The sequence below is a fragment of the Bos javanicus genome, chromosome 22 (assembly GCF_032452875.1).
Source record: "Bos javanicus breed banteng chromosome 22, ARS-OSU_banteng_1.0, whole genome shotgun sequence".
NCBI lineage: Eukaryota > Metazoa > Chordata > Mammalia > Artiodactyla > Bovidae > Bos > Bos javanicus.
The window spans coordinates 55,696,189-55,720,747 of NC_083889.1; the positions used below are offsets into that span (position 1 = coordinate 55,696,189).

The window sequence follows — 24,559 nt, forward strand, 5'->3', positions numbered from 1 at the left end:
GAGACGGTGGTGAGTGCCACGCCACACACGCTAAGGCGCCCCGGGCAATGACAGTGCTGTTTTCAAGACGGACGTTTCGAGGCGGGAGGGCCACCCAGGCTGCCCACCGTGGGTCCGGGGAGGTCTCTTCCCACACCGTGTGCAGCTGGCACAAAGGCGGGCGTTTGGGTATCTTCCTAACATAACCGTGGTCAAGGAGACTTGTGCGGACTGACAGTCCAAGGAAGCCATCTAAGGAGAATAATTCTGGGTAAGGGAGTTTAGGACAAATCACCGCAGTCCCTGCAGGTCACCCTGAAGAGCCTGGGTTTTATCTCACTGTCAAAAAGGAGCTAGAGCCACTGCCCACCCATGAACACGGCCACGCCCTCCACAGAGGCGCTCAAGACACATAGGCTGATCACGGAGCCACGTGCCCATCACGCCTTTCACCGACGTCTCTACTGCCAAGGTCGCTCCTGTGTCTCGGAGAAGAGGGAGCCTCCCGTTAGTCGCCTGACATAACCTGCTCTGGGGCTAACACACCCGAAGTTGTTGCTGTTCAGTTGCTCAGTCATGTCTGACTGCGATCCCGTGGACTGTAGCCCACCAGGCTCCTCTGTCCATGGGATTCTCCAGGCAAGTGCTAGAGTGGGTCGCCATTTCCTTCTCTGGGCCATGTTCCCGACCCAGGGATCAAACCTGTGTCTCCAGCACTGGCAGGCGGGTTCTTTATCACTGATCCCAGGGAGCCCAATACCCAAAGTGGTCTCCCACAAATAAACACCACAGTTCTATTGTAAGATAGCTGAAAAACATTTTAGCTTTGAGAACCTTTTAGGTAGATCTGGGAAGACTCCAAAAGGAGTAAACACTTGGGCAGGGGTTTGCTTGCTTTTCTAGTGTGGACAGAACTAACTCTCTCCACTGAGAAGAAGGGTCCAGCCATCCCCCTAACCTGCGAGAGGCCCCCATCTGAACTGGATCTCTCCCTTCCATACACCTCACCCGATGCCCACACTGGGATCCAAGCGAGGTACATAGGCAGAAACAGAAAGAAGAGCAGGGGGGATTCATTCACACAGTAAACTCTGGAGGCTTTTTACTCGCAGTCAACAACTAGGGTAAGAGCATTTGATCCAAAACTTGCATCTCAAGCAGAGGCAGTGATCCAGATTATACGAAGCGTGCATGTGCCCAGATACTAGGGACCTGCACATTTCTGCTTGTGGGGGGCGCAGACTGTGGGGAGACAGCGGGGAGGAGCGGTAAGGAAAGCAGGGGAAGCAGCGGGAGTGGGAGTCTGTCCCAGGGGTGAGGGGGGGTGGGTCTCTGAACTAAACATCAAGGGTTCACAGGAAAAAAACACAGGCACAGGAAGAGGTGCCACTCAGGACTTACCACGTGTTTGAAAGTCATTCTCACCATCCCTTCCAAACGGAAGGATGTCGACAGTGCACTCAGAGTGACACGTTTCTCGTGAACGCTTCCTTACTGCTTGGAAGGCCTGGGGCACCGTGCTGAGTGTGGGTGGGACAGACCTGGTCAGGAGCAGCAAAGCGTTGCTCTGTACACAGAAGCGTCTGCGGCGACGCAGCAGGAACCCCCCATTGCCGAGAGGAGGAGGCAGGAACAGGGACCGAGGACGGGGGTGGGCATGCCTCAGCAGCGGGTCAGAAGCTCCTGGAGGCGGGGGTCTGCTCAGAGTTCCCTGGGGCTGCCTAGGGGCCCTGGCAGAGTTCCGAGCAGAGAGGAAAGCTCCAGAAACCTTCCTTAGCATTTAAGTGCCAAGACCAGTAAAGAGGGCGCTGCCGTGGGAACGGGGGTCTAAGCCACGGCCACAGCCAGGAGCCTCCCAGAGGACACCCAGGGCGACCAGATTTCACCAGGGGCAGCAATGATCACACGTGGGAAAGCAGACGGAAGAGATGGCGGTGACTCCAGGGCAAGTGGAAACACCCCACCATGGAGACAGGGGCAGGCCTGGCTAAGTGCTGGTGGAGACAGGAACCTCTGAGGTCGACGCCAGTGGGGCAGCTCCGCAGGTGGGGGGACCGGGGGGACACACAGTGCCAGGGAGGCACACAGCTCCGTGGGCACGGAGGCTGAGCCCTGGCCGGGCACAAAGGCCTGGGAACCCTCCACCTCCAGTGGGCGTTCACGCCGGGACCTGGCCCATGTGCTCCCTCCAGGGCTTGGTGCAGTAAGCAGGATGGGGCCCGCAACACGCGGTGACGACGAGCCTGTGAGAGCGCCTAGGTGCAGGAGCCAGATTACCAGGAGGGGGGCCTGCGAGGGCAAGAGAGGGGGCGAGGAAGCCGGGCAAGGGGTCCCCCCGGGCCTGGGGTCGTGAGGGCACCAGGGAGGGGCGGATGGGAGTTCCGTGACCGCTGACGCTCGGGATCACAGCCCTGGACTGGGGTGCGGATGCGGAAGGGGAGACGCTCTGTTCCCTGGAAACAGCTCAGAGTGGAGAAGCCAGCGTTGGAAGGCCGGGGAGGGGCACACCGTCAGGGAGAAGAGGCTGGGCTCCCCCATCTCTCCGGCCTCAGGGACTCTCCCTGGAAGACCCAGCATGGAAGCTGGCACCCAGCAACCCCAAATCAAGGGATCGCGTCGTCACCAATCTAAGCCCTATGGCACCTGAGCCTCGCGCGTGTGCACGTTTCTTTGAGACCAGATAAGATGCCCACATGGCCTGGCAAGCATGCTCCCTAGAATATTGCTGACAGGGCTCATGACTAGAGGATCCCACGGCGAGTCACGCTGGGGATTCCCTGTACCCCAGACTCTCAGAGCCAGCCTCACGCGCACCACACGGGCAGACCCCGGAGCCCGGGTCAGGTGCTTCCCAAACTCTGGCTGGGGAACACTCTCCCCATCCTTCGAGCACTGAGGCAAGATGGTCCTCAATGGGCAACGGTGCTCCAAGTCCTGGAGCGGTCCTAAGGATACAACCCCTGAGGGGCGGTCCTGAGGATACAACCCCTGAGGGGCGGTCCTGAGGATACAACCCCTGAGGGGCGGTCCTGAGGAGACAGAAAAGCCCAAACCCTCCCTGGACAGGCTCAACCACAGGGACAGGCTGGGGGAGCAAAGAGGGTGGAGCCGACGACGGGCCCCCTAGTAAGTGCCCCGACCCACTAGGAGCTCCTGGGGTCTTGTCGAGGGAAGGCAGGCGGGAGGCAGAGAAGTCAGAGGAGAGTGCAGGGGAGCAAACTCCACTTCCTGCGGGCCTCCGGTGCGGCCAGGGACACGGGCCCAAAATCTGGATCTGCTGGTTGGCGGGATTCCGACCTACGTCCCTAACCCACCCCTTGACTGCAACACGGAGCTCTTTAATCATACTTTAGAGACAATCTGGGGAGAAATTTCAAGAGAGAGAGAGAGAGAGGAGTGGGAAGACAGACGGGGGTGGAGGCAGAGGCAGACAGCATGTGTGCCTGAACCCAAAGCTTTAGTGAAGACGCTAGGGGACCGCACACTGCCGTTTATGAAACAAAAACTGCCCCACACACAGAACTCAGGGCTCGGACACGCAGGGACGCAGGAGGCGACGGGTTTATAGGTGAGACCCTAGGGGAGAGTCCAGGAAGCACCCCGACTCTCACGCGAGGCCACTTCTGAGCAGTCCTCCTGGTCCTCAGGCTGGAGTGCCAGGCCCTGACCTCATGACAGGCTGGCTCTGCGTCCTCAGAGCAGCAAGGCCGATGGTCCGACCGCGTGGACACAGGGCTGCTGTCGCTGTCCCCAGCTCAGAAGCATCTTCACGCAAACAGCGCCCGGAAAACCCGGAGAGTCAGGGCAGGAGGGGGAACCAAACCCTGTGTGGTTTTGTTTCCTCAACTTCTCAACAAACGCCTCTGACTTAATCCATCCACCAAAAACACTCCCCACCCCCAACTTTAGAGTCGTCTCTAAACAGTGTCTTCACACATGCTAATGAGGCTTCCCCAACAGGCCCCAAAGGCCCTTCAGCACCTCTCTAGGAAACCAGTCCTCCTTTCTCAAGGTCCTCGGCCCAACGTTCACAAGCTCTGTGAAACGGAGGCGCCCAGAGGTCCGCGGAACAGACAAGAAGGGACCCGTGACGAGAGCGCTGGGTTCTGCTGCCCTGGCTGCTGGCACGCTTGGCATTTCTTCACCCTGCGTGTCATCCGGCCAGAAGAAACCCAGGGCAGGGCGGCCGTCGGCCTGCCCAGCTCTCGGCAAAGACTCTTAAAGCAGAAACGCTGCCTGCTGGGAAAAGGCTGATGTCAGCTCTTAAGAGCACGGCTCCCGGCTCGGATAAGGAGGTCTTTGTTTTCGGCTGAACTGTGAAAATGAGAAAATGCCTCCAGCCTGACAAACAAGAAACCCACACAACACAGGTCAGGCCTGTGACCTTTCTTTAAAGGTACCACACTTCATTAGCAAAACACTCGCAGGCAGCACACAGCTGTGCCTTTAAGGGCCTGCAGAGCAGCGGGAAAACCACCTTTGCTTCCACCCCAGGCAGGCAGCAAACCCCACCCCACCCCCAGGGCAGGGCCAAGGCAGCCCCACCAGAAGCACTTCTTAGGCTCCACCTCCCTGAACCAAAGCCTTCATTACAGATCCAGGCTCCCTTCTCCTGTTCCTTTCAAAATGAATACACATACTTGCTAGACACTAAGGAGGATTTCAGAGTTAGTTATTTAGGATAACTGAAACTAAAGGCCATAAAATATCCTCTTAAACCCCAGAACACTTGTGGGAAGACACGCACGCCTGTGTGTTGAAAGCACAGAAGATAGAATCTGGGGGCTAAAACTTCCCAAGTTCAGACGATGCCAAGAAGGATGTGGGAGACAAAGAGAGAATGCACATAGTTTGAGGGATTCTATTTCAAGAATTCTTGATTTATGGAATCTGGAGAGGGGAAAGAAAAAGTGTCTTCACGTATTTAAAGCAGATTATAAAATGCCCTGGCCTGAACGTTTTAGGCTAAGGCTGGAAAGATCCCCTGGAGAAGGGAAAGGCTACCCACTCCAGCATTCTGGCCTGGAGAATTCCATGGACTGGATAGTCCATGGGGTTGCAAAGAATCGGACACGACTGAGCGACTTTCACTTTCTATTGGTCTGATAATATTGGTGATGGCTCAGCAGGTAAGGGCTTCCCTGGTAGAAAGCCCTTATCAGCTGGTAAAGAATCTGCCTGCAACGCAGCAGACCCGGTTCAATCCCTGGGTTGGGAAGATCCCCTGGAGATGGGAAAGGCTGCCCACTCCAGTATTCTGGCCTGGAGAATCCCATGGACTATATAGTCCATGGGGTAGCAAAGAGTCAGACACAACTGAGTGACTTTCACTTTCACTAAGTAAAGAATCTACCTGCAATGCAGAAGACACAGGAGATGTGGGTTTGATCCCTGGCTTGGGAAGATCCCCTGGAGGAGGAAGAGGCAACCCACTCCAGTATTCTTGCCTGGAGAATCCCATGGAGAGAGGAGCCTGGTGGGCTACAGTCCATGGGGTCACAGTCAGACATGACCGAGCAACTGAGCACACAGAGAGACCTTAGACAAGAACACGATTCCAACAGCCCTTTCCTGAGCACGAAGGAAGAAACCCTTCCCGGCTTGCGTGGGGCTCTCACCTGCACAGAGACCCCATTCCATTCAGCGTCTTCAGGGGGAGGGGGAGCAGCAGCACCCCTGAAGGGAAGCCTCGCCATGCAGGGCGGATGGACCCGCCTCACTCTCTCAGTTAACGACAAGCCCTTCCTCACCGAGGCCCCCGCACCCAGCCACTGCTGCCCCGGCGGCCTACTCTCCGCCTGCCATTGCCCGGAATCCTTCTGTTGGGTTGAGAACGCGCGCACAGCACATCATCCCAAACCACAAGGCGTTAAGGTCCTGTATCAGCCAATTCACAGCTGCTGGACACGTGTGCCTTTCAGTATGGCTCTAAGATGGTTCCTAAGAGCGCTGGCTGCAGGAACAGCCAGCCTGGGTTTTGATTCCTGGCTCTGTTACCAACCAGCTAGCTTCGTGACCTCAAGCAAGTTACAACCTCTCAGTTTTACCACCTGCAAAAGAGGGGCAATCACAGGATCTCAGAGCTGAGATGACGCACGGAGTGATCATGCCCACGGAGCACTCAGCACAGTGCTCAGTACACAATCAGGCTTGACAGCCAGTCACGGTCATGACCAAGCCCTAATACAAAGGCTCTCGTGATTCTCTGGATCCTGGGAATCCTGATCTATAACCACTCTCAGGAATGAAAAGTCTGACCCTCTCCAAGGCTTATGTAGACATGGACACAGCACTAACACGCTCTGCCTGTAAATACATATTACTGTTTACATAATAAATACATGTGAGTGCTTACCTTTAAAGCCCTAGTTGCTAGTATGTCAAGGTACAAAAATAGCCCCAAGTTTCCAATTTCCTCTAGGTCTAGTTGGTTTTTTTTTTTTTAATTACACTACAGTTGATTTTGGGTTTCCCTCGTAGCTCAGTTGATAAAGAATTGGCCTGCAATGCAGGAGACCCCAGTTCGATCCCTGGGTCAGGAAGATCCCCTGGAGAAGGAAATGGCAACCCACTCCAGTCTTCTTGCCTGGAGAATCCCATGGCCAGAAGAGCCTGGCGGGCTACAGTCCACGGTGGTCGCACAGTCGGACACAACACACACACACATACTGTTCTCCACAGTGGCCGAAGCAGTCTCCATTCCCTCCGGCTCTAGTTTTAAATTGAAATGAGGAATTGCTTCCTCTACTTTCATGAAGTCTGTGGAATGAACAGTCCCTTGGTAAAGCGTGTCCATACACATCCCCACTGAAGGTACTAAAGAGATACAAGAAATGGAGACTCAAAGGGAGTGTGGTGATGCCGCCAAGGAACACGGAGACACTGGACTAGACGCTCCTGCACACCCGAGGTGCCATCTATACCATCGACCCTACTGCAGGGAAAATGCTCATGTTAGTCAGTAATCAGTGAGGCTTCTTTGTTTTAGCACAGCTGCTATTACATGCCCAGAACTTGATTTCAAAGGGCTTCCTCCAACTTGCTGGTCACTCTGTAGGAATTACTGGTTTTGAGCCTGGTTTTTCCCCCCTTTTTCTGTTCATTCCTATGGGGTCAGGAGGGAAGTGACTAAGGCCAAGGGAGGAAAAAAAAGAGAATAAGCAAGGGAGAAGGAAGAAGAGAGAAGGGAGGAGACCAGCAGCAGAGAACCCTACCCTGGAGAAGCACTCAAGGACACGTGGGATCGGCTCCCTCAGACTCGAGGGAGACCTCGACAGCATGGCCACGGCGGGGAGACAGCCTCGGGGGCCACGGGTCACCCTGGGCAGGAGCTCAGAGTAGCAGCACCGCCAGGGGGGCGGGGGTCCTTTGCGGGGCCCTGCCTCCTTCAGCGTGAACCGTTAACATGGGCTGGGCGGGCGCAGCCCTCACGGCACCAGGCCAGTGACCGAGGCTCTGACCTCAGCGGGCGCTTAGGGCTTTTGCCCCGCTCGGAGGCCAGGGGCAACTACTCAGCACGTGTACATGCCACTGATCACAAAGAGCTCCTCCTCCCACGGGGTATGAGCTCAGGACGCACAGTCTCCGGACAGTGGGTCTCATTTTCAGTTCAACACAGGGATGATTTAGCACCTGTCACACGCCACACACGAGAAGGCTCAAGTGTCACCCTAACGGTGTGATGTCCGTCTTTTAGCGGCATGTCACCCCGTCTCAGGTGAGATGCAGGTGTGACATGATCACGTGATGACTGCTTTCAGTGCTGCGGTTAATCCCAGCTCGATCGCTGTCACTTTGGAAACATTATCCTCTCAATTTCAGCTTCTGACACACACACACATACCCCCCGCCCCCCATCTTAAAGGGACACATTGGCTGTGAGGGTTAAATGAGGTAACACACAAAGCGTCTGGCAGAGGGAGGGTCAGCACAGAGGAAGCACTCAGTACACACATTCCCTTCCTCTCACAGGTGACAGTGAACAGGTCATACATCCATCACTCGCACACACAGGTGGAAACGAGGGAGACGGCACTCTTCAGCACACAGCTCTCACCAGGCTCTACCAGCCAAGCAGCCTACACCAAGTCTCAAAACCAGTATAAATTTAGCACGCATCAACTGTTAAGCCCTCAGGAGTTTTAAACTGTATTACAAATACACAAGATGTCACAAATGGACAACATTATCCACTGCAACAGTATTATTATAAAAAATTAAACATCTGAACAAAGGGGACTGGCTGGACCAACCTTGGCACATGCACGCCATGGAGTACTACGCAGCCATGAACAAGAATGAGGACCTGGCATGAAGAGATGTCCGTGATGTATCACTGAAAATACCTGAGCTCAAGCGAATATATAAAATATGACACTTCGTGTGTAAGAAATAAAGGCACAGAAAATATTCACATACCTGCTTATTTCCACACACACACACGAAGGCTAATCACCTCCAGGGGAGGGCACAAAAGTGGTGAAGGACACAGGGAGGGGGCAGTACTTCTCTAGTACTTTTCAGTACGGTTTTGACTTTTTTTTCTTTCAGTCTTATTGAGATATAACTGACGAGACATCACTGTGAAAGTTCAAGGTATACAGCAGAATGACTCACATATATGCTGATACGATTACACAATCTTGGCTTCTAGAAGCATGCTAATATTTTACATATTCAAAAAGTGAAATCAACAAGGATGGAAAAAATCTCCAATTGAGTGCCAACAAACAAAGAGATTTTAATAAACACAGGACTGAAAGGGGTGGGAAAGTAACTTTTGAAGTTGGTATTAATACTTCAAAGAGGCTACTGTAATTACACCCTCGGCAAGGTCAGTTTAGTCACTCAGTCGTGTCTGACTCTTTGCAACCTCATGGACTGCAGGACACCAGGCTTCCCTGTCCATCATCAACTCCCAGAGCTTGCTCAAACTCATGTTCATCGAGTTGGTGATGCCATCCAGCCATCTCATCCTCTGTCATCCCCTTCTCCTCCTGCCTTCAATCTTTCCCAGCATGGGGGTCTTTTCTAATGAGTCAGTTCTTCACATCGGGTGGCCAAAGTATTGGAGTTTCAGCTTCAGCATCAATCCTTCCAAGGGACTCTTAAGAGTCCTCTCCAACACCACAGTTCAAAAGCATCAATTCTTCAGCACTCAGCTTTCTTTATAGTCCAACTCTCAAATCCATACATGACTACTGGAAAAACCACAGCTTTGACTAAACAGACTTTTGTTGGCAAAGTCATCTCTGCTTTTTAATACACTGTCTAGGTTGGTCATAGCTTTTCTTCCAAGGAGCAAGCATCTTTTAATTTCATGGCTGCAGTCACCATCTGCAGTGATTTTGGAGCCCAAGAAAATAAAGTCTTCCATTGTTTCCCCATCTATTTGCCATCAGTGATGGGACTGGATGCCATGATCGTTTTTTGAACATTGAGTTTTAAGCCAACTTTTTCACTCTCCTCTTTCACTTTCATCAAGAGGCTCTCTTTAGTTCTTCTCTTTCTGCCATAAGGGTGGTGTCATCTGCATATCTGAGGTTACTGGTATTTCTCCCAGCAATCTTGATTCCAGCCCAAGTTTCATCCAGCCCAGCATTTCGCATGATGTACTCTGCATAGAAGTTAAATAAGCAGGGTGACAATACACAGCCTTGACGTACTTCTCTCGCTGTTTGGAACCAGTCTGTTGTTCCATGTCCAGTTCTAATTGTTGCTTCTTGACCTGCATTCAGATTTCTCAGAAGGCAGGTACGGTGGTCTGGTATACCTATCTCTTTCAGAATTTTCCAGTTTTTTGTGATCTACACAGTCAAAGGCTTCGGCATAGTCAGTAAGGCAGAAGTAGATTTTTTTCTGGAACTCTCTTGCTTTGTCAATGATCCAACAGATGTTGACAATTTGATCTCTGTTTCCTCTGCCTTTTCTAAATCCAGCTTGAACATCTGGAAGTTCACAGTTCACATACTGTTGAAGCCTGGCTTGGAGAATTTTGAGCATTACTTTGCTAGCGTGTGAGATGAGTGCAATTGTGCAGTAGTATGAACATTCTTTGGCATTGCCTTTCTTTGGGAGTAGAATGAAAACTGACCTTTTCAGCCCTGTGGCTACTGAGTTTTCCAAATTTGCTGGCATATGGAGTGCAGCACTTTCACAGCATCATTTTTTAGGATTTGAAATAGCTCAACTGGAATTCTGTCACCTCCAGGAGCTCTGTTCATAGTGACGTTTCCTAAGGCCCACTTGAGTTCACATTTCAGGATGTCTGGCTCTAGGTGAGTGATCACACCATCATGGTTATCTGGGTCATGAAGATCTTTTTTGTATAGTTCTTCTATACAAAAAGAGTTCCTCAGCACAGGGTAGGGAAAAAAACCTACAGATCTTAAACTCTTCTTAGCAGGTTTGTTTTTCAGAATGGCAAGGGCGCAGCAATTCTGCCACTCTGACGTGTACCGCAGGACGGAACACTAAAGGAGTCGATGTTGGAATCATGGAGACATGAAGATGGATTGGGAGAGGGGAGGAAGAGCTCTGCGGAGTTGGATTAGAATTGCAGTATTAAAGTGAACCCAGGACTCCCCAGCTCCTTCCACTGAGTTTAGAAACCAAGCTTTCTGTGATGGCAGAAATGTTCTGTGTGTGCGCTGTCTGATGTGGTAGCCAAGAGCCACGTGTGGCTATAGAGCTGGAAATGGGGCTAGTGTGACTGAGGAACTGAGTTTTTAACTTTATTTAAAGTGAAATGTGAACTGTCACAAGCAGCCATTGTCTACTATTAACACACGAAACAACTCACGTCTAGAGGCAGTGACACCACAGTAACACTCAGCACCCAGATCTCGGCTTCTAAAGACCATTCCCCACTGAACGGAATCAGACCCCCCGCTCCGCCCGGCCCCGAGAAATGGCTGATTCAATGGCTGGTGCAGAAAGCTTACAAGATAAGCATGTGGTCTGCCAGAAAGCAACAAAGGGCTTCAAGGAGGGGGAGGGGCTCATCTCAGAAGGACACATGAGGCAGTTGCAGGGGCTCTTATCTGCCAAAATCAGGGAGTTACAACTCACCTAAGAAAAAAGGAGCCCTGGAGTCCATACGAATGACAGACAGGTGACAGGAGAGCTCGTCCACATCAGCTCATGCTTGAAAACCAGGGTCACAGATGAAATGACTTAGGAAATTCGTTCCCGTAAGACGAATCCCACCCTAACCCTTGCCTCATACCTTAATCCTCTTTCTTTCTAAGTGGCAGACAGAGTACTTTCCACTTCCCAAACAAGACATTCATGTTCTTAACGCTTTTCTTAGGCAATAAAAAAAATCAGAACAAACAAACAAACCAAAAATATTCTCAGGGTCACCCTTTCAATAAGCAGTTCAAATGACCTGGAATTCTCAATTTCCAAATTCTGGAGAAATCACTAGGGGAACCTCTGCTCTCTCCCCTTCCTTCCCTAAAGAAAGCAGAAGACAGTCAGTCATACTCTGCATAAGCTTCCTACCCTGCCTCAAGCTCGCTCCAGTGGAAAATAACTCAATATGATGGTTATGTGAAATGCAGCCAAGCATACATCTTTGAGACCCCCCTCTTCTCCGCATGTCTAGAGGAGGAAATGGCAACCCACTCAAGTGTTCTTGCCCAGAAAATCCCATGAACAGAGGAGCCTGGCGGGCTATAGTCCATGGGGTCGCAAAGAATCAGACGCGACTGAGCACCTGTCCTCTTCATAACGAATCTGCAGTTTAGTATAGAAAACGTTCAGGCACCGGAAATAAAAAGGAGCGGGATGCACTGCAGTTTAAATGGCAAACGTTCCACCAAATCAAGCAACGCACTTACTAACCATCCTACCTCACGAAGTCCTAAGAGGAGAAGTATCTTTTAAACCTGCCTCCAAAACTAATCATCCGGCTCTTGGAAAACACTGTGCATGGGAAGCGTCTCACCAAATCAAGCAACGCACTTACTAGCTACCCTACCCCATGGAGCCGTAAGGGAAGTTATCTTTTACACTTGCCTGTAAAACTAGTCATTCGGCTCTTAGAAGACAGGCACAGAAACCTCAGTAATGTTACTGTCATGAGGAGCTACCCCTCGGCGAACAAGTAACGCTGCACGTGTTCCGTCTCTAAGTCCCGGGGGTTGGCCTGGGGGGCGCTGCCTTTTCTGTTCTTCTAAACCTATGGTATGAGGACATCAATTGTGAGTTGCATGTGAACTCTACAACTCTTTGTCTATTACCGGCACTTTACATTTTTACAGTGTCATCACAGAACCGGGGCATCAAGGTCATATTTGCAACCACAAGATCATTTTCTAAATGCTTTGACATTCTAATAACATCAGTAACGATGGAAGCTCTGCTTACCAGCTGCCAGGCGCTGCACCCAGCACTCATCCTGTGCGAACGGAACCTGCTCCCACCGAGAAATAAGCAAGCGGGGATGAATGTGAACCCATAACCCAGTTATGACTTTCAAACATCACATTCGCCATTAACAGTGCTCTGGTTTCCCATCATCACTGATATCTGAGTAATGGACTCTAATAATAAAAGCAATAACTCTCATCAATTGTCTATTGTACTGTGCCCAACTCCGTGCATATTTCCACTCTACTGCTCACAACTGTTCTACACATGAACTGACAGCCACACCACTGTAGAGAAGGGTACCGGGCCCAAATAAATGAAGTGACTGTCCAAAGCCATGCTGGTAAGTAGCAGACCTGGGATTTTAACTAAGGCGTGTTTGATCACAAAACACACTATCTCACAGCCAACTCCCCCTTTTTAAAAAAAAAAAAAAAAAGATCAAATATCTCTTATTTGGGTTTGGGGAAAGAGAGGATTCCTAGTGACAAAAGAATGAACTGCAAACAGTTGAACGCCCAGCATCTAAGTTATGAGCCTCCCTTGTTTGCAAGAGGTCATTGTTGTGCAGAGCCTTACTGCTGGATTCCTGATCGTAGCAAATTCCAGGGCTCCAGACTGCAGGCTCAGCCTCTGACTAACACTACAGTGATTTACCGAGGATAAATACCACTGTCAGGCTGTCTTATGACTGCACACACAATCCAGCGCGCTGGAATGCCGGAGATGCCGAGGGCTGCTGGCGCGCTCGGCGCCCTCGGACCACGCAAGGTCCCCTCCAGACTGAGCTCCACGCTCCTGCCAGCAAACAGCAGCATCGTCGGAAGAACTGGGGAAGCCGAGCATCCTGAATGATCGCTGCGCGCTAACTCACGCGTGTCAAGGGGAAAGGAACAGGGCCATTCACCTCCGCTCTCCGCCGAGACCCCAGACTCTGACCATACCCACCCTCGCGCGACGGCCAGAACAGCCTCCCCGCAGCAGGGGGGTCTCTGAGTCCAGCAAACATACGAAGCAGTATCCACTCCGTCCGCAGGGTGTGCGTGTGAGAAACACAATGGGGGGGGTGGGGTGAGCAAAAATAGGGCACACGGAAGCATGCGGGTTTCCCAGCACAAATGTGGTGATGTCACACAGAGTCCAGCTCTCATCTCAACAAAAGAGGACACTGAAGCAATTCGCGTGCAGCCTGCAGGGCGCGGGCACAGACAGGGGAGCAGCACCCCCCCAAACCAGCCCCAGGACCACCGGCCACCTGTGGACCGCTTCTCGGAGGGCGGGAGCCAGCCTGCTCAGACCCAAACACAAAAACCACCCTCTGCCATGGGAAGGTCTCAGCTGTGTGCCACGAACACGCTGGTGAGCCTGCATGCCTACATCTCAGGCAGCCGCCCATTTCCCAGCCAGGGTCCAGGCGCTGGCCTCTGTGGTCACTGCCCCAGCCCCTAAGGACACTCAGCGGGGACCGGTCCCCCCCAAGAAGCACCTGGCAGGGACCAGGCAAGGGAGGCAAGTCTCCCCGATCACCTCCCAAAGCCACTTGAAGCAAGTTACCACTGGTGGGGAATGCAAGCGAACGGCAGACACGTGAGACGGAGGTCACCTCCCCTAAGTTATTAAAACCGGTTAAATGGCCCCTCCAGGCAGGGAGCAGGGGGGACTAGCAGGCACCTTCTCCCTTCAGAGTCGGCAAAGAGCGGCCGGAGAAGCTCCACACAGGCCCATGTGAGCCGGGCCGGCTGCAGAGAAGGGGGGACTTACAGGTGGGGGGCGAAGATGCGACTCATCTTGGAAGCATGATCACCGTCACAATCCAGGTCGTCGTCGCCGGGGTCCACGCTGAACTTCCTCTTGCTGGGACTGATGGGCGGGGGCCCCGTGCGGTGAGCGGTGAGGGCCGAGGCCACCGGGAGGGTCTGCAGCCGGGGCTCCCCTCGGAGAGCAGCTTCACCTGTGCAGAGACAGAGACGTGTCACCAGTCACCAGGCAGGAGAGATGCGCCCGCCCGTCCCCACGACTCCCGGGGGGAAGTTGCTGGAAACGTGATGGGCCGCCCTGGTGTGCTCAGAACGGGCCCAGGCCCGGGGTGAGCTGCCAAGCATCAGACTTTCTACATAAACATGGTTTCCCAGCACAATCGCTCTCTTCTCCCCCAGCTTTACTGAGATATAATTGACATAAAACGTTGCACAGGTTCACGGTGAACCCCATGTTGATCTGATACACTTACAGACCGCAAAAGCATCACCCCCTCCCAGAGCTAACACCTCCATCATCACATCACATAACCATCCTCTCCCCTTCAGCAACTTTTTAGGGTCTAGTTCAAAATAAAAACTTGCAGTAAAGTAACTAGGGAGTGCTGACCATGAACCATCTCAGGAGTTAACTAAAAACATGAAAGGTTTTTTGACTCGTGGGTATTCAACTGCGTATCTTTAAAATTATGACCTAACCGTAGCGTCATTAAAACACTCACCTCACTTCTCTTGCTTGTTACATTTTTATTATGTTTTTGGCATATTATTTTTTTTTTAAGAATAAGGAAATTTTATGGGCTCACAGTTCGCATATTTGCCCCCAATGTTAAAATAAACAAAAATACACGATTTAATGGGAAATAAACTTTTTCTTAGAGTACACTGAAAACCTGCATGTTACAAACACTATTATTATGATGAGCACTAAGTTTCCGTGTGTAATCTGTCACAAGCTAACGCACGGGTGCGGTTCTCAAAAGATTTCCAAAGCCAGACACTCGCATCAGAGTTCACATTTCGATCTGATTCGGCATCTTGGGTGTTTTTCATTCCTGTTTCAGAAAGGCTTTGAACGAAGAGCTAACTTTGGGCCTCCTTATGAATTAAAATAATCATAACCTTTCATTATAAGAATGGTTATGTACCTTCTAACATTTATAATCAAAGGTAATAGTTACTTTTAAGAGCAAACTTCAAGTTTTCTAAGTCATGGAAGGGGGAGGGGGAGGGTTTACCTAAAATTCTCACAAATAATAACCCCTCTGTTGTGCTTCTGATATTTGGCCTCTCAGGCTGACCATTTCTGTTTCCACTTGGGTCACCGTGCGAGAGTCATATTGGGATAAAGGCCTGTGGAACCTAAGAAAGGCAACCTCTGTTGCCACACTAATGTTCGTGTCATCACAGATGCGTGGACAGTTCTAAAAGCCGCTCGCTCCACACACACGTCAAGCATGATCCCGTTAGGGAAAGGAGTGAGGGGAATTAAGAAAACACAAGACACCTTCTTCGTGTTGACCAGGAAAAATAAAAACTTTGCCAATTTAGTCAGCAGGATATAAACTAGCAAACATACGGTCACCCATAAGCCACCTCCTGCCAGGATTTCTTTTAAGGGTTCTGGTCCCGAAGCAAACTGGAACTTTCCATCTTAAATAAAATACCTAAAAAAAAACAAGCCCTGGGCTGGCTGGTTACCCTCAGAAATTCAGCAGGATTTTGGTTGACCCTCCACTTCCTGTTAAGTCATTTCTGGTCTAAACAAACAGCACTGCTGATATCTGTACCTCAATAAACCAGAAAATACCCTAAGTCGGCCCCTCCTCCACAGAGCATCAGCAGCAAGGCTAACTTCTGGAGGAGCCCCGGTAAGACCCCCAGGAACTCAGCAACTGCAGACAAAGCCTCAGCCACAAGGCCGAGCGCCAGCGCGCTCCGCCCAGTGTTCCTCCACGTCCTGGGCAGGATACGCGGGCTGAGGAGGACTCCGTGTAGACCCCTGGGCTTTGGGAGCCATTTTGTTAAGACGCCAGATGTGTGGCAACAGTAGTTGCCATGGAGAACTACCACCAAAGCAGCAAAGGAAGAGTCGCTCCCAAAAAAAGGAGGAGTCGCTCATCACACAAGCCTTCGCCGTAACGCGAGACGCACAACCCTTGGGGTAAGAATTGCATTCCCGCTGCACTCCCAACTCCCACCCTTGTACAAGTTCTCGGGCTTGTCTGCGTTTAAGTTCATCAAACGGAGGCGCTGGTGTGTGCCTTGGTCCACAGGAATGGGTCTTTTGACAACACTGGAGATGGGGGGACTGGCGGGCAGAGGACCCACAAAGGAAGCACGGGTGGTCCTGCTCCCCGTGGGGATCCTCCAGAGACGATGGGGACGTGCCTGCCGTCAGCACTGGACTCCTCTGAGTGACAGGTGTGACCCACTCAAGGTCACACGTGGATGGGTTAACAGTAGCAAGAGCCATGGCCGCTGCCAATCAGACCAACATTCCCCCACTCTGGGCCTCCATCCACCAGAGGGTGGACCAGCTAACATCTCACATTCCTTCACACCCAATTCTGTGGTCCACAATCCTCTAATCTATTAGGTAACCAACCAGCCAACATTTACTGAGACCTTGTGCTGTGTGCGAAGTCACTTCAGTTGTGTCTGACTCTTTGTGACCCCATGGACTGAAGTCTGCCGGGCTCCTGTGTCCATGGGATTCTCCAGGCAAGAATACTGGAGTGGGTAGGGGGCCGTTTCCTCCTCCAGGGGATTGTCTGGACTCAGGAATCCAACTCCCTCTTCTTACACCTCCTGCACTGGCAGGCAGGTCCTTTACCAATTAGTTGTCAAATACTGAACTAAGACGTCAAAACCCAAAGTATGGACCTCCGATCTTACATGGTTTAAAAAAAAAGTGAAGCTACGGTCAAATACGTTTGGAAACCATGAGATTAAACAATTCTCCCAGGAGTCCCTTCTTGACTTTCTAAAGCACGAGTCAGTCTCTAAGAGGGAGGGAGACACAGCAGTGGTGCCTTCCGTGACCCCACCCCCAGGGCCCCTGCACCTTCTGCAGACTCAGCCTTCCACACGGCCCCACCCTCACCCCAACAGCCAGGGGCTCTCCAGGCACTGACAAAACACAATCCAGGATGCTCCAGCGCACACAATCAACATCTGGTCCCAACTATGCTTCCCAGGTGTGTTCCCAAGCATTCCTCTTTCTAGGCTTTGAAAAATCTCAGCCCTAAAAGTTAACCAGTCACCACACAACACGGAGAACTCACGATCTTTACCCGGGTTCTCCCCCTAATCTTCTGGTATTGAATCCGATACATAAGGCCAACTAAAAATGCCACCTCCTTCAGGCTGCCTTCCTCGATTCCTCGATCTGAAAGTCACCTCTTTTCCTGACACACAGAAATCTATCACTACGGCCCTTCCCACTTGGTTTTGTGCCCCTTGAAGTAAGGGACACTGTATTCATTTCCTATCCTCGGAGCACAGACCACAACGTGTTCCACACAGCAGAGGATCACGATATCCTGACAATGTGTGTATGAGGCCAGGATGGCCAGGTACAGAGTTTGGGGATATGTTAAAGATTAAAAAATAGTAGAATAAGGATTTTTTAAAGGTCAATTTGAGTATATATTTATATGAAGAACTCTTAAAATTCAGTAACAGAAAGATAACCCAAATTAAATACAGGAAAGGATCTGAATAGAACTTTCTCCAAAGAAGGTCTACAAATGACCAGTAAGCAAGCACGAGGAAACATCTTCAACATAACCAGTCGTGCGTGACAGTCGCTCCAGTCGTGTCCGACTCTGGGCGACCCCATGGACAGCAGCCCACCAGGCTCCTCATTCCTTGGGATTCTCCAGGCAAGAATACTGGAGTGGGTTGCCATGCCCTCCTCCAGGGGACCTTCCCAAACCAGGGATCGAACCTGCGTCTCTGAGGTCTGCGTGCATTGGCAGGCGGGTTCTTTACCACTAGCGCCACCTGGAAGTCTAACCAGCCGTCAGGGAAACACAAAACACAACCGCGGTGAGACACCAGCTCACAGCCACCAGGGGGGCTGGGCTAAAAAGACAGAGGACAAGTGCCCACGAGGCTGCGGCCTGCGGACGGCTTAGAACCCTCGCGTCTTCCCGATGTGAATGCGAAATGGTGCAGGTACTGGGAAAAACCACGTGGGGCAGCTCCTCAAACGGTTAACCACAGATCCAGCGACCACCCTCCAAGGTAGAGAGATACGAGAGAAATGAAAACACATAATCACACACAACTCACCCAGGGTCGTTCACAGCAGCTTCACTCTTCACAGCCCCAAGCCCACATACCCAGTGCTGAGCAGATACTGAAAACGTGGTCCATCCACAGGATGGAATGTCGTTATTCAGCTGTGAGAAGGAAGGAAGCGCTGATTCACGCCACAACACGGGAGAATCTAGAGAACAGGACCCCGAGTGAAAGAAGCCAACCTGAAAGGCTGCGTGTCGTCTGGTTCCATTTTGCGGAACGTCCAGAACAGGCAAGTGTGTGCAGACAGAAAGTAGATTCGTTTTAAAATAAATAAAAGACAGTCGACTGGGGGCTGGGAGAAGTCGGGGGTGGGACACGGCTGCTGGGGGGGCAGGGTTTCTCTTGGGAATGATAAGACAATGTTCCTAAAAGTGGTGAAGTCCGCAGAGCCCTGTAAATACACTAAAATCCACCGTCCTGTGTGCTTTAAATGGGCGAATGGTATGATAATGTGAATTATATTCCCCTAAAGCTGTATTTATAAGTAGGTGAAAGAAGATCCCACTGTTACGAGACCTTGTCTCCACAATTCACTGTTAAATAAGAACAAGCATCCATTAATTGTCCCTGAAATAAAAATAAACCTCTTGTTATTATAGCTATCTCTCTACTATGTCACGGTCAGATAACTTTCTAAATATTTATCAAGTGCAAAAAGCAAAAACAAAGCAGAAGAGCCTGAGGTTATGCAGGCACTTGGGTTCATCAGAATCCTATTAAGCTCCAGCTCAGCTTTTAATCAGACCGTGTTTGAGTGTCTATTACATGCCGAAGGCTGTGTGAAGTGCCGTTAGAAAAAACAGATGATGAAATTTTTATACAGACTCTGACCACAAGCAGGGAAGGAAAAGAATACACACCAAAAGGAACTTATCTTGGGGTATAAAAGGCTTTTTTCTTTTGCGCTAATGGGTATGCCAAATCTCACAATGGTTTGGTAATTTGAAAAAGGAGAAATGATCTTTCTTTGTCAAGAACGAACAAGAGAAGGGCATTTGAGCTGTCTGAGGAACCCGGTATTTTAAGTTTCTAAGTTGGCTTAGCTACAACTGTCAATTTAACTTTTTTTTTTTTTTAAGAGGTTACAATTATAACTAAAGGAGCTCAACTCAAACTGTTATCTGGCCTGTTAAATAGAAGATAATTTTATCCAGGTATCTGTTACCGAAGAACAATACCTAATGGGTAAAAAAATTAGTTCTTGTTTCCAGTCATGATAGTGGTTTCAGTAAATGGATCAAAAGTATTCCTTAATTATTTCTCCAAATTTTGAAGATGAGCAAGGATTTTGGCCCAAGATTTCACAAGAGTCAGCATATACTAATTTCAAATTTAAAAAAAAAAGCTTCACAGAGAGAAAGAAAAAAGAAAACCACTTAGCTTTATGATGTGCTATATAATGATTCTGGTGAGATATTAGAAGAAAATCCTGCTTTCCAAGTCAGAATGGGGACGAAGGGAAGAGAGATCAAGGGAGAGAGATGAGCCCCAGGAATCCACAGCTTTGAGTCATGTTCCTGCTATGGCTAAAGGCTTCTAGGACTCCCGACTTCCTACACTATAATAAAACTGACACTTGTCCATCATCAGCTGGCATCTTTTGATAAGAGGACTGTTTCTTTCTTTGGGGGACATGACACAATGGTCCATCTTAGACCAGGCCCAGTACAGAGCCTAGCTGTAGGGCGCTCACAACAGTGGCTGTTTCTTTACCGTTGTGTGCTTAGCTGCTCAGTCGTGTCCGACTCTTTGCGACCCCATAGACTGTAGGCAGCCAGGCTCCTCTGTCCAGGGGATTCTTCAGGCAAGAATACTGGAGTGGGTTGCCATTTCCTCCTCCAGGGGATCTTCCCAACTCAGAGATCAAACCCAGGTCCTCCTGCGTTGGCAGGCGGGCTCTTTACCACTGCACCCTCTGGGAGGCCCCCTGAGCCTCCATTTGTAAGATTCCGTGGTTCCATGAGCTCATCCTGAGGGCCCCCCTTTGGCTCTCATCTCTGCTCCATAACATGTATCTTCCAAAGGGGGTGCATGGAGAAACACTCAACTGTTACAGGGCACAGTGGACACGAGCGGGGAGGAAAAGCTGCAGCTGAGATCCTGACAGTTCACCTCTCAGCTGAAGGGGGTTTAGTTAACCAAGAACCCTTCTCAGGCTCGGTGGTCCAGCCTCATTTCCTTATTTCGGCGCTACAAGAAAGCTGTTGTTAGTCAACGGAGGCCTGGGAGAAAGGCGGTTTGGTCCACAAATCGCAGCCTTGAGTCTGACTCAGACCTTCAGCATGGAGGAGACAACTGGGCTGGTTCAGAGAGGTAAACGGACCCCAGGACAACGCGGGGGCAGGCACCAAAACCGGGTCAGCTCCCCATCACGCCTCCTCCTCACCAGCTCTGTGCCGCACTGATGGCTGTGGCGTAACTCAGGGGAGATTAATCAAACTCATGGCGCTCACTGTGGCTTTGTGGAGACCAGTCAGACAGCGCAAGGCTGAAATGACAGTGTCTGTGTTTAAGGAGTCTCCTATAACTCCTCCCGCTCCAGTATTCCGGCCTGGACAATTCCATGGACAGAGGAGCCTGGCTGGCTACATACAGTCCTTGGGGTGGCAGAGTCAGACATGACTGAGCAACTAACACCTACTGGTAACTTCTGAGGATTTTTCATGAACCGAGAGTTTTCTGCCACAATTTACATCTTGGCTGTGTCCGAGATTTTATGTTCTCCTCTCCTCCTCATCTCTTTTATCGTGTCGGAACCTAAATCAAAGAAGTATAAAAACCGCGGCCCGGTCCCCCAGGCTCGGCAGTGGGCTCCGTCTCCCGTCTGACCACAGCCCACGGCGACCAGCTGACGTCACCCTGCTGGCAAGGGCACCTTATAACACAAGCACGCCCCACATGTCACAACCCATCTCCCACCCCACGGCCCAGCAGGCGGGGCGTCTGCCTTTTCTCTCAAAGAATACTTCTTTGTCTCACGGCCCAGCAGTGGGGGAGGAGACAGCGAAGCTACCCGCTCGCCAACAGTTCAACTTGTGGCTATTCTTGACTGCTCTCTGCAACGGAGGGCTGTTGGGCAACACGATGGAACCCGGGTGAGCCAGCGGAGATAAAAGATGTGACGCAGCGTCTGCCCGCATGCAGTGCAGAGACTGCATGCAACTCTACAACCCAGGGACGGAGCTCGCGCTCCCCACCCCCCCCTCACCGGGGGTGTCCCCCAAAGTGCCTTTCCCACCGTCACTCGAGACGCGTGGCTCTGACCCTGCAGCCCGATCACACGTCTGGAGGCCACAGCTCGGCTAAAGGTCACTTCTGTCCAGTCAGTCAGGACGTGGGCGTGGGCGGAGGTCTCTGCCAGACCCCTGACTGAGCTCGGTTGAGCTCAGTGAGACTGTTGGAGGGGTGGGAACGACTAAGCCCACAACCTTCACGAGTGACTGCTAATAATATAATGAAGGGTAACAATACCATTGTAAAACTTGCAGAGTTGAAACACACACTGTTTTCATTAGAATTCCAAGCACTCCAAATAATCTTGTAGACATGTCTGCAAGATACTTTGTCAGGACCTTCTTGTATCTTAAGGAAATGGCGAACCACTTCGGTACATATCCTATTTTAAAATCATTTAAAAATCTGAGCTTTTATTCTGGGTTCTCCTGACTACAGTCCTGTAAGGGAAGAGAAGAAGGAAGCACAGCTCACATCCTACAGCCAAGGAAATCAATGTTTCAAGAATGGGTGGACATGGACTTCCCTGGCGGCCCAGAGGTTAAGACCCTGCACATCCACTGTAGGAGGCACGGGTTCGATGCAAGGTTGGGGAACTAGGATCCTGCATGCTATGCAGTGCCACACGCCACACAGCGTGGGGACTGGAGCGGGGTGGGCAGAAGAATGGGTAAATAATTCAAGTCACAAAGCAAATTAATAGAAGGGCTGAAAGGAGAAACCGGGCATTTAGATTTCTCAGCTTTCATGATCTTTCTAGCTGTGCAGGATGCTTTACAGGTCAAGGAAAGGAAGTGGGAGGAAGACAACTGAAGGCAGGAAGCAGGAAAGAGAGTGGAAGGGGACGGTGGGCAGGACGGGGGGCCTGATGGCTGAATCGTGCCCCCAAGATTCGTATGTTGCAGTCCTAACACCTCAGTACTCAGAATCTGACTTACATGGAGACGGTAATATGGGAGGGCACCCAGACAACACGACTGATGTCCTTATGAGAGGAGATGAGGACACAGACACACACAGAGGGAAGACCTTATAAATGTGAAGACAGACATCTACAAGCCAAGAGGAGAGGCCTTGCGTGCAACCGACCCTGCCAACACTCGGATCTCAAAGGCCGGCCTCCAAAACTGAGAGAGCAGCTGTCTTCTGTGTGAGCCCCCTGTCTGGGGTACCTGACCCAGGAGCCCCAGCTAACTGAGGTAAGGAGGGCAGGAGGAGAGAAGACAAGGCAGCAGGGAAGGTGTGGGCAGGGCTGAGACCTGGCTCTGATGCAAAGACAGAACAGCTCTGGGACAGAACCGCTTCCACCACTTGGTCTATCCCAACCGACCTCACCTAGTGGGACTGGTCAGGTGAAGCAGTGTAACTCCTCGAGGCCACTTCCAGATTAGAACCTGCCCGAGAGGGGAGGGGACAGGTGGCTGCGCAGAAAGCAAGTGGACTTCCTGGCTTGTGACCAGGAAAAGTGCAGACACAGCCAGAGCTGTGTCTCAGCAAGAATATTTGCAAAGGGGACACCAAGGTTGTCTCTGAAAAGCACAAGTATAGGGGACGGTCCCAGAGATGCGGCCGGGGGTGGGGTGGGGGCTCACTCCGACTGTTGGCGCGCCAGGGCAGACAGTGTAGACAGCTTCCAGTGGTTTCAAACATCTGTCATTCTTCAAAGGCAAGAGGAGAGGGGTAAAAAGAAAATCCCACATAAAGGACAAGAATTCTGTAATTCCCAAATATCCATTCTAAATACACACTCGGATGCTTTAATAAGGTAAAGAGAAATAACAACCTGATATCAAAAAGCACTAACTGGGATTTCCCTGGTGGTACAGTGGATGAGAATCTGCCTGCCAATCCAGGGGACATGGGTTCAACCCCTGGTCCAGGAAGATCCCACGTGCAGCAGGGCAACTGAGCCATGCACCTCAACTACTGAGCCCATGTGTCCCAGAGCCTGTGCTCGGCAACAGGAGAAACCACGAGAAGCACGAGCACCACAGCAGAGTCTCAGCCCACTTGCTGCAACTAGGGAAAGCCCGTGTCCAGCAACAGAGACCACCGCAACAACGCCCACCCCCCAAATAAAAAAGCACTAATTGAAAATAGCGTTAGTCGCTCAGTCACATCCAACTCTTTGTGACCATGGACTGTGGCCCAACAGGCTCCTCTGTCCAAGGAATTCTCCAGGCAAGAATACTGGAGCAGGTAGCCATTCCCTTCTCCAGGAGACCATCCCGACCCAGGATCTCCTGCATTGCACGCATTCTTTTACTGTCTGAGCCACCAGGGAAGCCCTGAAAATATTTTAAAGTAAATTTTTAAAAATTGCTATATTTGCATTCCTATGTTGCTGTTCATTTACCTAGCAGGTTCTACATCACGTAAAATAACTGTGTGGCAACACTGTAAAGCAATTATACTCCAAATCAATCAATCAATCAAAAAAAATTTTAAACTTTATCTCCAGAGACCAATACTCTTCCAAATCAGTTTGCAATCTACTCAATTATAAGAAAACTTGAAGGTTCCTCTCCCACTTAATTTGCATGAGAACTGATGGCCTGTTTTAAAGTAAGTATAAATGGAGTGCAACCTTTCAAAAGGTGTGATCTTGGGACTTCCCCGGTGGTCCAGTGGCTAAGACTCCACGCTCCAAATGAAGGGGGCTGGGGTTCGGTCCCTGGTCGGGGAACTGGATCCCACGTGAGACAATAAGAGTTCACGTGCTGCAACTGAAGGCCCCGCGTGACAGCAAAGATCGAGGCTCCCGCGTGCTGAAGCCAAGGACCTGGTGTGCCCAAAGAAATAAATAAACACTTAAAAAATAAATAAGTAAACAGGTGTGATCTTGGCCAAGTCTCTCCACCTCTCTCGCACCTCTGTCCTCAGCTACCCTGACAGATCATAGT

The 24,559-nt window shown here is 50.8% G+C and overlaps 1 protein-coding gene across 7 annotated transcripts in view; it reads right to left on the reverse strand.

Moving 5' to 3' along the window:
• VGLL4 (vestigial like family member 4) overlaps positions 1–24,559 on the reverse strand; it is a 156,542-nt gene that overhangs the window by 22,156 nt on the left and 109,827 nt on the right. For 5 of the 7 annotated variants that reach the window (XM_061397119.1, XM_061397117.1, XM_061397118.1 and 2 more), the window contains one exon: positions 14,116–14,305. In XM_061397119.1, the coding sequence (XP_061253103.1) occupies positions 14,116–14,305 (190 nt within the window). Of the gene's footprint in view, positions 1–14,115; positions 14,306–24,243; positions 24,439–24,559 lie in introns of all 7 variants that reach the window. The other 2 variants (XM_061397115.1, XM_061397114.1) reach the window with 1 other exon arrangement.